The following is a 14,293-nucleotide window of genomic DNA, read 5'->3' on the forward strand; positions in this document are numbered from 1 at the left end:
GGGGTCCCCTGCTGGAGCTGCTGCCCCCGCGACCCGATACCGGATAAGCGGTCGAAGATGGATGGATGGATGGAAAGTCTTGTCATAGTCTTCCAGTGTGTGGCAGGCGTAATCTCTAATTTTACTTCTCAGTATATATTAACATGGATATAATAATCTTATTACAATTGTTTACTGTGAGAGTCGATAGCAATCATACACAACCTTCTCTTCTAGTCAGCAGGGGAACTGCCAACCCTGTGAACATATAAATAACTTGGGATAGTAATCCAATACCACTTTCTGGAGTTCCCGGGTGCATCCTGCCAGCAGGTCAACACGAGGCTCCAGTCTGGACTGCTCCTCCAGGGCTTCCTGCCTCTTCTCAACCATTGTGGCTCCTTTCAGTAGCAGAATGTCTGCCTGCTTCAGCTTCTGCCTCAGCACCTCTGACACGCGTTCAACATACCTAAACATTTGATACAAAAACAATAATTAGAAAAGGACGATTTACCCTGATTGAAACGGACACAAGGATCAGTTGTGGGAGCATACCGGGGCGAGGCCTGGATCATGAACAGGTGCTGCATACGCAGAGAGGTGAGGCGGACCAGGAGGTCCTGCACCACTGACAGCATCTCCCGGACATGTTCCCGGGTTTGGCCTTGGATGACAGAAGGGGCCATCTGGAACTGGCTCATAGCTACCACATCTGCCTCCTCTCCCATCTCACTTATGCGCTGGGTAAGGAACACCTCCAGCTGTAAAAACACCAGTATTTACCATATTTGGGGTAAATTTGATAGACGATCTAATCCAAATACTATCCAATAACAGTATCCCACAATTGAAGACTTTTCTGTGGCTCTCAACGTACCTGCTACTCCCAGCACGTTAACACATACTTTGACTTATTTCTAATACTGTATTTGTGATGAACACAAACAGTCCTTGTTGTTTGCAGTTACTGGTTTTGAATTTGCACATGTAAACATGTTTAGTTGCTTTCATAAAAAGGTTACGGAAGTTGGCATGAACTGTTTTTTAAGACCACTTGGGGGCAGTAGAAACGAACTGTAAAAACAATACTGACATATTTAATATGTGAATAACAGTTGCTTCTTTACATTTCCAGCAGACACACAGAAACGTTATTCATTTGGAGTCATATTTCTGGCCACGTGATTAATAGTTTGATACTCGCTCTCCTTTCTGCTCTGTTTTGGCCAACCCGAAGGAAATATCCACCTCTTTAGCAGCTAAATGCTCCATTTTCTCCAGCTAGTCTAACTTGATTTGCCATTTGCTGCTGCGCATTAACGTACCTTGTACACACAAAGATTAGATCAAGTTAATTTGACGCTAGTCTTTACCTCTGTGAGCTCATCAATGAACTGGGCGCGTGACTGAGAGTTCTCCAGTATACTTAAAGCATCCTCTCCTCTTGCCACACCCTCGGGACCTGCAGGACGACACGCATGTCATTAGCAAAACAGAAATTTCAACAGTTGAGGATGAAAAGAAGTTGTGCAACCATAAAAAAGAAGTAGTTACAGTCTGTCCCCGCGTCCACAATATCAATTTCAATGGGAGCGTCTTCACTGTCCCCCCAGTCGATACCAGCAGCACCAGTGTCCTGTTAGAGGAGGCAGACAGAAGTTGGTATATTAGAGCAGAAGTTCCCAACCTTTCCCGTCTGATGGGCCTTTATCACCTCCATGCTCCACGTGTGTTCACTTGAAATGATTTGAAGTGATGTCACAATGCTTAACACTGTTATTAATATACTCGGCAAAAATCAACAACTTCCTTTCACTTTCAACTGCTTTTATATTTTAAGCATATTTTAAGGCAGACACATGCAAATATTTGTATGGACATTAAAAGATTTAACTAAGACAAACAATTTTCACATTACATCATTAGTCAATTATATCCATTACTTTGAGCTATTTTACAATTTGTCCTAATATGTTTTAGCTATTTCAATTTTTTATAACTTTAACAACTTACAAGTTACAAATTATCTTCAAACCTGGTTGGACATCACACAGTATGTATTAATATATTTCTGTCTATAGAGATAGTTCTTAATTGATTTTAACATCTTCACATTAATAGTTACATAATATAGGATGAACACAAACTGTGTATATAAAATAAAGTGTAGAGGAGCTGATGTGTGTTACCTCAGAGCTCGGCTCCAGGCTGATGCCCCAGTCTATTCCATCCTCCACTGTGATGCCAGAGTTAACACCCGGAGCGTCTGCACTGTTGCCAAAGTCCCCCCAGTCAATCTAAAACAGTGTTTTAAAAGACAAAACAGGGACACAGACGTCAGTGGTGAGGAAGTTCTGTTGAGAATGGAAACATGAATATATTTATTTGACCTATTCTGGTATTTGTTGACTCTCTCACGGTAGAACAGAGCTTACAATTATTTCAGACTTACAATTAAGAAAACAACATTTCCTAAAGTGATGGGAAGTTTGTCTGACATGACCCTGATTAATGCTCTTATAGAGACAGTAAACAGACCATATCCTCCGTGACAGTGTCAGTAGGTGCTTCCTCCACAACCGGCCTCTCAATAACTGTGGGGGCTTTTCCCGTTCTCCACTCGTAAAAAGTTGTGTTTCCTCTCGTCTGGGCGAATGTCAGCATGGGCAGGACTGGTTTGGACCTACAGATAACGGCATGGGAGCTCACGTGACAAAAAGTGAGCAAATTCCATGTTTTTTCTATAGTTACGAAGGACGAAGGGTTACTCTGAAGAGTTGTGTTAGACTGTGATGTCAGGGATCTGTGCTTATATGACAGATTTATTACTTATGTTATTTCTTATTTGAAGAGTTTTATCTGTTTTACTGCTTTTTATATTTGCATTGTTCACTGTAATCTTCTTATTGTTTTTTTAGGTAGACAATTTTAAGATGTGTCAAACGGATGAAATATAGCCTTTTGGCTAGTTCTGGTGCATTTACAACAATGTTAATTTATATGACAGGAACAGTGCACATTAATTAAATTAAATAACATAAGGTAAGGTATGCAGGACTTTATTTTGATGATGTACTCACCACTCGCATACAAAGTTTGTGAAAGCAGTATAAAGTTGGATGTGCTCCTCTAACTTCGCTGCGTCTTTCCCGACTTCCTCAAGAACCGCTGGTAAGTCTTTGACCAGAGCCTGAAGCTCTCGAGCCACATTTTCTCCCTGTCAGAGGAAAAAAACGGTCAAACACCAGGACGATGAATGTCTTCACAGAGAGCAGTATGTTTTTGTGTTTCAACGTCCTGTACTTACTGTGATGCCGTACTGTTTGCAGGCCGCATAGTAGCGTTCCTTGAGGTCTGCGGCTGAGCTCTGGCACTCAACTTCCCGCCTGCTCAGCTCCTGCTGCAGTTGCTGGGCTTTGGCCAGCTGCTTCCTCAGAGCCGGGCCTTCGTAGCTGACATTGCGACTCAGCAAGCTGGCCACCTCCGCTGGGACACACAGGTTGGCTTTATTTTTGTATTAAAGACTTCTATACATGCAATTATTTGGTTTCTAGATTTGGTTGTTTCCCTGTATTCTGTAATAATGACAGAAATAATTTGAACAGCTGCAACAAAAACTACTGTGGTTACCAATAACTTTCTGGTTTCCAACAGAATGGCAACAGCTAATAGAACCACAATCAGTGCTACCATTAAATGGCCTTCCTACCTCTCTCTCTCTAAGTCTAATGGTGTACACAGGTGTTGTCATGCTATGATAATTTTCACAGCACACAGCTTCCTATTTCCTGTTGTGCATGGCTGTCAGACTGGGCAGATGGGGCTCACCTAGTCATGAAGCCAATTGTTTAGGGCCGGAGTTATTGAGATTGAGAGCAGCTGCGTAGGTTTCGGAGTGGAAGTAGGACAGGAATGCTTGAGTGCCGTGACAGATGAGCAAGATCCCCTTTCCCCCCCCATTAAGTTATGTTCAAGTTATTGTCCGCATCTTTAATATCTACAAATAAACTGTCAATGGAGCTTCGATGCTAACCAGTGAAGGGCTTCTGAGTGACCGGTATCAAAGCAGTGCCGGGGACAATGGGCTGACAGGTAGACCGATTTATCACCTTCGGCCTGGCAACCTAATGCTTGTCTCTGCAGATTTGTGTGTGTGCACATGCGGCAAAGCCCTGGAAGCTCCTAGACGAGTGTTAGTAGTGATGGTATTCCCAGCGTTGTGGTTATGCCGTACATAGAGATGTTATACTTACCCAAATAGACATTATCTGCCTCATATAGGGACACAATCTCTTGCCAGTCCTGTGATCACAAAAACAGAAAATACAATTCAAATCTAAATGTTAGGATAGTTTTAGAGCAGAGGAACAGGACACAGAGAAATCCACTTTGTTTGTGGAAGTAATTCCAAAATGAGACAAACAATAGCAGCTTGATCGAATCCACTCACCTTCATTCTCTGAGATGAATATCTGCCAAAGATGTTCTTGGAGGACGCCTCAGTTCCCTTCAGTATCTCCACTATCCTCAAGCAGTGGAAGTAGTGAATGTCTATCGATGAAAACAGAACACAGTTTGCCAGTTTGTATTCTTACATACTGTAGGAGAAGGAGGACAGATATCTCTATGTGTTGACCACAATTTACTAACAAACAACTTTACATAAATCCCAATTTGTGCCTCTTTCTTCTGGAAATACCTTCCCAACTGTGTTAAGTGTTGTTAAACAACCTCCTGTGTATCGGACAAATGGCTGCTCAGCTCTGTACTTTATGCAGTGTGTGAGGATGATAGATGAGAGAACCAATCTGAGGCTATGATGGACCTACAGGAGCCGGAGAGAAGCTTCTTGATCTCCTCGTTCTCGGGCATGTCCTGGATGGCAGCGTTGATCTTCTCTCGGATATCTTTCACTGCACTCTGCCATTTCAGGTTGCAGTGTCGTCGATCCAGCAGCCAGTCTGTGGACACAACAGGAGGTCACATCATTCATCTCTGTGCATTTGGCTTCAACAGCTGATGGGGGGAAAAAATACCTAAATTTACATTATTTCAGCTAAGATCTTAATATTTCTTCCACTGTATATCGATTAACAGCAACACATTTTCTTTCTGTGTCTTACCCAACAGCTTGCTGGTCTGTATGTCGATGGGAAGGTTTTGAATATTCTGTTGAAGTGAGAAAACATTCAAAACATTATTCATTTACTTATTTTTGGAGCAGTACATTGCACAGGGAGAAAAAAAATATGCCTTCATGTAAGGTTAACTTCAAACTGCTACACAGAAAACAAAAAGACTAAACTAAGAGTAAAAATCTTTTTCTTTGCTTTTGGAAAATGTGTATTAGCTGGACTTTGACTGTGTGACAACTAGCTAACGTTAGCAAGCTGCTAATTAAAAAGCGATTAAGAAGACTTTATTTGAGCTCACCTCCATTGTTTGTTCACCTCTTCAAAACAAAAGCACTTCCAAGATGTTAGGGCCTCATTATATGTTTATTTAATATGATTGTATCCAGGATTATTGTCACCATCCGGACTTCACTGTTTATGACACGTTACTAGAAGCGGAGCCAATAGAAAGAGGTGACGCTAGAACCACCATTAGGACTGACCAATGACAGTTCACTATGCTGATGGCTGCAGCTGATTGGTGGATGGTTCAGATCACGGTTTGGTGCAGAGGTACAGTCCGTCGGTAGAGGGCAGTGTCTTCCGTTAAATAAGAAAATAATGAGAAGGGTAAGTTTTTTTTAAAGGCAAAGCGAGATAATTTTGTTTTCTAAATACTTCCATGATGTAGTGGAAGAAGTACTCAGATCCTTCACTCAAGTAAAAGTACTAGTACAACAATATTAAAAGGCCTGTAAAGGTAAAAGTCGTGCATTCAGTATTGTCATGAGAATGTACTCAAAAATTTAAACTGGGCTACTTCATATATATATAATACAAAATACTATAAGTCTTAAGACTTATTTTCATTGTTGTAAACATATGTATGTGTGTTTACTTTAATTGTGGCCAGCTTCTAATCAGCATCTTGATATGCCCCACCTGTGAGGAGGTGGATGGATTATCTCGACAAAGGAGAAGTGCTCACTAACACAGATTTAGACAGATTTGTGAACAATGTTTGAAAGAAATAAGCCTTTTGTGTACATAGAACAAGTCTTAGATCTTTGAGTTCAGCTCATGAAAAATGAAGGCAAAAGTGTTGCATTTGTAATTTTGGTCAGCATAGATGGATAACTTTATTGTGAATTATCTTAATCTGAAATGAGCAGTTATTGAGTTTATCACGCTAATGTTGCATCTGCTAAAGATGAAGATAGTTTTAATTACTGTGTATACAGCTGGCTAGCTTGTAATAATGGCCTACATCATAATTCATTTGTTATTCATGTTTTGTTATTATCAAGCTAACTCTGAAATGTCAGTGTATTTATAGTAAAATAAATGCAGTGGAGTAAGAGCATAAAGTTGCATGAAATAGAAATACTCGAGTACTCGAGAGTAGATGTACTTCTCTGTGTGTACAGTCAACTTTCCTGTCATCTTAAACTCCTAAAATATAGTGTTTGCCCTTCCCCCCAGGAAGTAGCTTAACAGTTGATCAAAATATCTTTGTCTGCACTGTTTAAGAGTACATTATCTCATGGCTGCATTTTCCCATTAAATGGCACACATGTTGTGCAATATTTTACAGACATTTCCACAAAATTCAACCTGACACATTTGGTGTCTTTGTAAACTCTTGCTCTCCACTAGAAATCAAAAAATCCCCCAAAAATAAAGTTCTTGGGATTTCATTAATAATTGGCCCGCCAGAGATCTTGTCTTGTCACTGATTGATTTCTCATTCTGTCATTAATCCCATTCTTGACACAGACCACAGACACATCTCTAATGTGCTTTCATTAAAAAAAAAAAAACAAAGGAACTTTGTGAACTTCTAAAAATGACTGTGGCTAAAGCAGTATCAGCACTGTGAATCCCTGTGTGTACCGCCACTGCAAAGCCTCTCAAGTGACCTAATTTCGGGTCATTTGAATGTGAACCCAACTTGCAAAGTGCGCGTCACTGTCTTTGATTTTTCGCAACCCATGCAAAACATCATGGACACCCACCTCATTCAGATCTATTATAGCCGACATCTCTTTGTCCCTTTTTGTTCCTTCAGCTTAAAGTATTTAGAGATTAAAAATAGGGATAAGAAACTCAAACTCTATTTTGTGTCCAAATTCCACATTAAGACAAGCCTGGGTTTTAAGGTGAGACTGGTAAAGGGAATTTACTTTCACTTTGGAGAGCTGCTCACCTCAAGTTCACGTTACCCCTGATGTCAGTAATGTTGTTGTGGACTGGCCTGGTCTGAAGAGAGACCTCATATGGTTGCCAACTTGACTCAGTCATGCACTTAGCTGGTGCAGGCTTTAGGTTAGTGTGTGTGTGTTTGTGTGTGTGGAGGGTGTGTGTGGAGGGTGTGTGCTAGAGTGCAGAGGTGAGAGAGAGAGAGAGAGTTGGAGGGAGAGAGGCAGAGAGAGAGAGAGGCAGAGGAGGAGAGATGCTGCACCTGTGCATGATCACCTGAGGAGGAGAAGAAGAAAATAAAAGCGAGCGGAGGTGAAGAATTTGTAAGCATGGCGGGACAGTTTCACATCTGAGAGAATCTCCTTCAGTCAGCTCGTCATCAAGAAGGTAAGAAAAGCACATTTTATTTTATGTCTCTAAAATACTGTTCTTGTTGGTTTCATACGCTCAACAACAGATTGGCCTCTGAATAGTGTGAATCCAGTAAAACGTTAAAGAATTGGGTTGGTTTGGTGACAACTTTCTAATGCATCCCTTATCTTTGTTAGGATAGGACGGTAAGGTCTTAAGACTTATTTTCATTGTTGTTCCCGGTGTTTTCACAGCCCAACAAGCCGCTACAGTCAGTTGATTACATGTAAATGCCCTCAGGCTCTCAAATGTAACAAATAGCTGCTTTTTATCATTATTCATTATTGTGAATGTTTGGGATTTGGACTATTTGTCAGACAGAAAAAGACATTTTAAGATGTTATCTGAGCTACTGGTAATTGTAACAGACATGGTTTACTGAACAAGTAACTGCAACAGGCATGTTACTGAAGATAACTTTTAAATGGAGACAGGCGTTCACTGTCTGCTGTTAAGAAATATTAGGAAGCAAAAAAGAAGGTTGACTCATATTAACAGACAATATAACATGTTATATATATATATATATATGTCGTTGCTTGTGTGTTGCTTGAGCTGGTGACTGCGTGAGAATATACCTTCCAAAATAAAAGAATTGCGACAGGCAAAGTCATGTAAGCGATAAAGTTTTGAACATTGTTGCAGCCTTATCAGGATTGTTGACATAATGTCCCATTATGAGCCCACGTTAAGTTTTAAAGAAAAGGTCAGCCTTTCTGTGCCTTCTATATGCAAAGAACAAATCACACGAAGAAAAATTAGCATTTATTCTAAAGACCAAGCTAAAAACGCCGTGGGGCTTCTTCATCTACTCATTCATTTGCTGTCATGGGTTAACAGGGAAGCTGGCACAAGGAAGGAAACCTGAGAATCTGATGAACCTTCAGTTCAATTATGAGCAGCAAAGTCCTCAGTGCCCTTGGAGTGTCTCTCTCTCTCTCTCTCTCTCTCTCTCTCTCTCTCTCTCTCTCCCTCTCAGGCTCAAACTTTGTGCTATTAAAAAGGCTTTGCAGCTGGTTAGTGATTTCCAAATGTTGTCACAGTGTTCCCTTCCTTTTGTGATCTCTGAGGCTTTGCTGAGCGGCTCACCCACACATAACAGAAAACACAGTAACTTATTAAAGAGAACTACGGAGGGCCTCCTTTATGTCAACAGGGCTTTCCGTCGCAAAGGTCACATCTAAGTCAAACATGGCAGAGATAAAAAAGAAAGAAAAGAAAATATGGGTGCATATTGTACAGAGATGTTCTCATACTCAACATGGTGTGGAAGTGCTGCTACGTACACCACGATGTAAATGCTCTGTAAACCTATGTTATTGAGGAACCTGTCTTAAACACTCAAACACATCCATGTTACTGATGTTTAGAAAAGAAGGGGAATTTACTGAGCTTACAGTAAAGTGATGGGCAAGATGGTTGCTACAGAAACACTTTCTGTTACCTGGGTGTCGGTCTACAGTAAGTGTAAATACAATTGTTCCTTAATTTCCTTTGGAATTTATAAATTATCTATCTATCTATCTATCTATCTATCTATCTATCTAGAAAGCAACAGAAGGCCAAGACATACAGTACACTGAACAAACTTTTACAACACTTTAGTTTTTGCCCCCATTTTTCACAAACTGAACTCAAACATCTAAGACTTCCATGTACACAAAATGTTTATTTCTCTCAAATATTCTTCAGAAATCTGGTTAAATCTGTTAGTGAGCACTCCTCATTTGCCGAGAAAATCCATCCACCTTACAGGTGTGGCACATCAAATGCACGGAGTTACTATTCAAACTCGCTGATCTCAACATGCGATCAATTGTTTCCCTACCGTGTGTGTGCTTTGAACCTTGCTTGTTCGTGCCAGGTGCCAAACATCCCTTTGGTTGAGATAAGAGCAAGAGGAGTGTTTCTGTAAAGGGCACGGACGGTGTATTTGCATAGGTGCTACATGATAAAATGACCACACCAAAGGAGGATTAGAGTGCTGCTTTGCTTCCTGTCCGCCCTCGTAAAAGAGACATCATAGCATTTGTGGATTGTTAAAATTTGGTTTATAAGATACATTTATTATCCAAACACTACTTGTTTCATTTGCAGTTTGTTTAAAGTTTATCCCAGTTTAAACTTAACTTTTATAAAGAATTTGACAATTGTGAGATACAGGATTTAAAAAAAACCTCAACTCAGCACACAAGTAGCAATTTGTCTACAACAATAAGGGGGAAAAAACAACAGAAGAAAATTTAACACCAGAAATAAAAAAAATTGTTAAAATGATTTAAAATTTAAAAACTAATATAATTCAAAAATTAGAATCCAGATTAAAATATCGGCATTTACTTTACTTTTAAAAATACAGAGAGACCTTGCTATTCTAACACCCGGGGGCCAAGACACTCAAATACGTGATAAGATGTTTTTTTCCCTGGAAAATACTGAGCAACAGCAGGGCACCTGTCCACAATCAGAACAATGACTTACACATTTTAATTGGGAGCCATTTTTAATTGCTGAGAACCAGCAGGCTGGATCTGGAGCCTGGAGCCACTTACCTACATGAGAAACCCAGGGTCCTAGGGTCCTAGGGTCCTAGGGTCCTAGGGTCCTAGACCTTAGTGATCTGGCTGGAACAGAAAAAGGAAAAACATCTCTGTTGTATGGAGGAGCAAAGTCATTCAAAACTTTATAAACATAAAATCCCTTTAATTTCAACTACTACTAAGCTTTAGTAGTTATTCATTTATTGTAAAGAGTGACTTTTATGTTATCTTTCAATGTACATTTCTGGGCATTTTCTTAGCCTTTTGCAAGACATTTCACAGGAAAACAAAGGAGGAGAGACGAGTATGACATGCAGCAAATGTCTGCAGCGACAATAAATAATCAAACTAAAACGTTGTGGTTACATGGGGTGTGTGCCAGAGCTGCAACTAACAATTATTGACTTCAATGAATCACTTGGTCTATAAAAGATTAGAAAAATGTGAAAAATGCCCTTGCGATGTCCAAGAGTCCAAAGTGACTTCATCACATGTCCAAACAGCAATCCAAAACCCCCAAAATGTAATAGAGTACATCATAAGACGAAGAAAAGCAGCATCTCCTCACATCTCTGGGCATTTTTAGCTTAAAATATGATTTAAATGATTAATTGAAGATCAACATAGATCTATTTTCTGTCACTCAACTAATCAATAAATTGACTAATCGTTCTAGCTCTAGGCAACCAGGACGCCCTGTAAGATCAATCATTGGAAACAGTCGTCTTATAAATAGATGAATAATCTTCACTCAAAGTTTACACTTACTAGCTTTCTCTAGACCTTCAGAGCAGTGAAGACAATGAGATTGGCCTGAAAGCTTAAAAAAAGTTAAAATACTCATTTCACGAGGAAGTTATTTTAGCGATATGGTTGCCAGGAGTCTGACAATCACAACAGCTGAGTAATAATAATAATCTGCGTGGCGACATGCACCGATTGATTTGAAATATTGCATTCTGAAATCACATAAAGAGATAAGCCAGAAGTTGTTCTGTGGGGCTAACATTAGAGTCTCCTTCTATTGCTGGTGTTTAACATGTTTCTGCCTCTGGTTCGGCCTGAAGACAACCGCTCGCTTCATATCAGGTCACAGAGTGAGGACAGAAGATACACTTCAGATGATCATTAATTTATCAGCTGAGTGTCAGATGTCTCCCCCCCCCCCACACCTCCATTAGGTGGGTTACACCACCTCCTCCTCCACCTGAGTGAGATGATGAAAAGAAGTCATCCCTGACTGTCTGCTCTCTGATACACATGAACCTACTTTACTTATCAATAATAATAATAATGAGCGAGGAACGTCCCATTAAAAACATCCTCATACTGCAGTGTAAACCAGTGTCTGTTGTTACTTCACACGTGTGTCATCACATGTCCTCGACGTTCCACTTCCACCATATTTTAATATCTCAATTGGGCTTCCTTTGTGTTGGCATTTTAAACTGCTGTTGATTTATGAGGACCATGTTTACCTGGTCCTCAGATCTCTGCAGAGTAAATCCAGACAGCTAGCTAGACTATCTGTCCAATCTGAGGACTATGGTTACCTGGTCCTCAGATCTCTGCAGGGGGAATCCAGACAGCCAGCTTGACTATCTGTCCAATCTGAGGACTATGGTTACCTGGTCCTCAGGTCTCTGCAGGGTGAATCCAGACAGCTAGCTAGACTATCTGTCCAATCTGAGGACTTGTGGTTACCTGGTCCTCAGATCTCTGCAGGGTGAATCCAGACAGCTAGCTAGACTATCTGTCCAATCTGAGGACTATGGTTACCTGGTCCTCAGGTCTCTGCAGGGTAAATCCAGACAGCTAGCTAGACTATCTGTCAAATCTGAGGACTTGTGGTTACCTGGTCCTCAGGTCTCTGCAGGGTGAATCCAGACAGCTAGCTAGACTATCTGTCAAATCTGAGGACTATGGTTACCTGGTCCTCAGGTCTCTGCAGGGTAAATCCAGACAGCTAGCTAGACTATCTGTCCAATCTGAGTTTTCTGTTGACGACTAAAACAACTTTTGAACGTACACGTGTTCCACCAAAACAAGTCCCTTCCCGAGGCGATTTAGCAGAGACACCGTGGCTCTGTGCCATTGGAATTGAAAGCCCGTTTGAAATGACTATTGATGAGCAATCATCATTCATTTTGAATGTAGTTCTTTTACTAGTAATTGAGTTTAGCTTCCCACCGTGCTCCTGCTGCTCAATGCTAGGACAAAACAACTGTGCAGGAACAGATCAAAAGCTTAGATTTTATAAATACTGAGGTCATAAGACCAAATTCCCCAAAGCTTTTAACTTGTCACCACAAGAAGACCAAAACTTTCTGATTATTTTATCATTTCTTGTCAAATTGTATTCATGCATTTAAGAGTGGTTGACAGGTTGTTATTGACACTGGAAATAGTAGTTTGGTACAACAAAAATCATTGCACAAGGTCAATTTACTGGAAATGTTTGTATTTATTTATTTATTTGGTGTATTGATTTACAAGAAGAAACATGAAAGCAAATATTTTTTAAACTATTTTTAAGCCTAAATTCTACATCCATAAATCCATACAAATTAAGTAAATCTAGGCCCTTCTTCCCTTTCCAGTTTCTCTGGCTGTCCACTTTGTTTCCAGTAACATTTATTTAGGTATTTATTTATTGATTTGTTTATTTATTTATTTATTAACGTTGTCTCAAAGCCCTCTGTATAATTCTGCTGGAGAAATTCCTTCCTTGTATGTTGAAACGCATTTTTTTGTTAAACATTCAAATTGAGATTTGTATATAAAAAAATAAATAATTAAAAACCCAATTCTGCAGAGGACATCCACTTTGTGTCCACAATTGTAGCTTCAGGCCTCTTCAGGATGTTAACTTGATTCCTTAAATAGCTCTTGTTGTCCCAGTATGTTTTTAAGGAGACATTTATCAGAAATGTGTAGGCACAACAAAGTTGCGAGCAGAGGAGGAAGCTTCTTAAGCTAATGTGTCTTTTAAAGTATGCCCACTAATCATTCTCAATAAAGTAATGTCCCCACGATGTCCTCATTGTGTCTCTGTGCCCTGCAGGTCGGTCGTCCAGTCTCTGTCGTTGCCATGGCTGATCCAAGCTGGTGGAAGCTGACCTTCTCTCGCAAGAAGAAATCCGAATCTAAGGTCCTGTATGAGATCCCAGCTGACCACGGCAGCAACACCGTAAACAAAGAGCACTCGATCAACAACCCCCCTCCGGACAACATGGACAGCCAGTTCAACGCCAGGCTGGAGAAGATTGTGGACAAATCTGCCACCAAGGGCCGCCACGTCAAGGTGTCCCACTCTGGACGCTTCAAGGAGAAGAAGAAGGTCCGTGCCACGCTGGCCGAAAACCCAAGTCTGTTCGCAGAGCACAACCTCAGTGGCGAGAACCATAAAAAGAAGGCAAATGACAAATAGCACAAAAACATGCTTCATCACAGGTGTCATTTAAAATAAGGCTTAGATGAAGGATTAAATACACACAATCATGTGGCATTACATGTGCTATGTGCAAGGTGGATAAACACCTGTTACCAGGCAACACACCCAGGTAGATACTGTAACCAGTGGACTCCCACCTGTAAACACTGCTGGTATCAGCCAGCCATTAGTCACCCATAAGAGTCCTGAACGAGACATTTTTATCAATCTTTCTGAGCTCACACTGCTATTTATCGTCACACCTCATCCTTATGAATGAACAGTAACGTTGTTGTAAATTAACTTGTTTCCTTTTATTATTATGGATGTAGACTTTTGGAATTAACCCTTTTTTCTTTTTTTAATTATGTCTCCTACAATCAATACACAAGGTGTGTGTGTGTGTGTGTGTGTGTGTGTGTGTGTGTGTGTGTGTGTGTGTGTGTGTGTGTGTGTAAGCAAAGTAAATTTCAATAACATTTTATGACAACAAAAATGGATTTTCATATCTGAAATATTATATAAATACATTAATAATCTTTAAGCAAAAACATGTGTTTTGTTTTTAATAAATGAGTTCATATAAATATGAGTACTTTGTGTTTGTACATGAATAT

At 40.2% G+C, this 14,293-nt stretch overlaps 2 protein-coding genes across 3 annotated transcripts in view; one reads left to right on the forward strand and one right to left on the reverse strand.

Annotated features, from left to right (window-relative positions):
* cdk5rap3 (CDK5 regulatory subunit associated protein 3) overlaps nt 1–5,576 on the reverse strand; it is a 6,320-nt gene extending 744 nt beyond the window's left edge. Inside the window, exons 1-13 of the mRNA XM_034859665.1 lie at nt 5,413–5,576; nt 5,103–5,148; nt 4,809–4,940; nt 4,430–4,530; nt 4,233–4,281; nt 3,287–3,465; nt 3,060–3,196; nt 2,518–2,662; nt 2,169–2,276; nt 1,534–1,615; nt 1,353–1,441; nt 535–740; nt 277–448 (exon numbers count right to left, since the gene is read on the reverse strand). Coding sequence (XP_034715556.1) covers nt 277–448; nt 535–740; nt 1,353–1,441; nt 1,534–1,615; nt 2,169–2,276; nt 2,518–2,662; nt 3,060–3,196; nt 3,287–3,465; nt 4,233–4,281; nt 4,430–4,530; nt 4,809–4,940; nt 5,103–5,148; nt 5,413–5,418 — 1,452 coding nt within the window. The 5' untranslated portion in view covers nt 5,419–5,576. The remainder of the gene's footprint in view (nt 1–276; nt 449–534; nt 741–1,352; nt 1,442–1,533; nt 1,616–2,168; nt 2,277–2,517; nt 2,663–3,059; nt 3,197–3,286; nt 3,466–4,232; nt 4,282–4,429; nt 4,531–4,808; nt 4,941–5,102; nt 5,149–5,412) is intronic.
* Nucleotides 5,577–7,477: 1,901 nt separating this feature from the next.
* prr15lb (proline rich 15 like b) lies at nt 7,478–14,081 on the forward strand. Of its 2 annotated transcripts, XM_034859707.1 has the most exons (2): nt 7,478–7,679; nt 13,308–14,061. In XM_034859707.1, exon 2 carries the CDS (start codon nt 13,335–13,337, stop codon nt 13,671–13,673), a length of 339 nt encoding a protein of 112 aa, XP_034715598.1. In that variant the 5' UTR covers nt 7,478–7,679; nt 13,308–13,334; the 3' UTR covers nt 13,674–14,061. The 2 variants fall into 2 exon arrangements, with proteins under 2 accessions (XP_034715598.1, XP_034715597.1); XM_034859706.1 differs by lacking the exon at nt 7,478–7,679 and having other exon boundaries at nt 13,263–14,081.
* The last annotated feature ends 212 nt before the right edge of the window (nt 14,082–14,293 follow it).

Source organism: Etheostoma cragini, chromosome 21 (genome assembly GCF_013103735.1).
Source record: "Etheostoma cragini isolate CJK2018 chromosome 21, CSU_Ecrag_1.0, whole genome shotgun sequence".
In the NCBI taxonomy this organism is placed as follows: Eukaryota; Metazoa; Chordata; class Actinopteri; order Perciformes; family Percidae; genus Etheostoma; species Etheostoma cragini.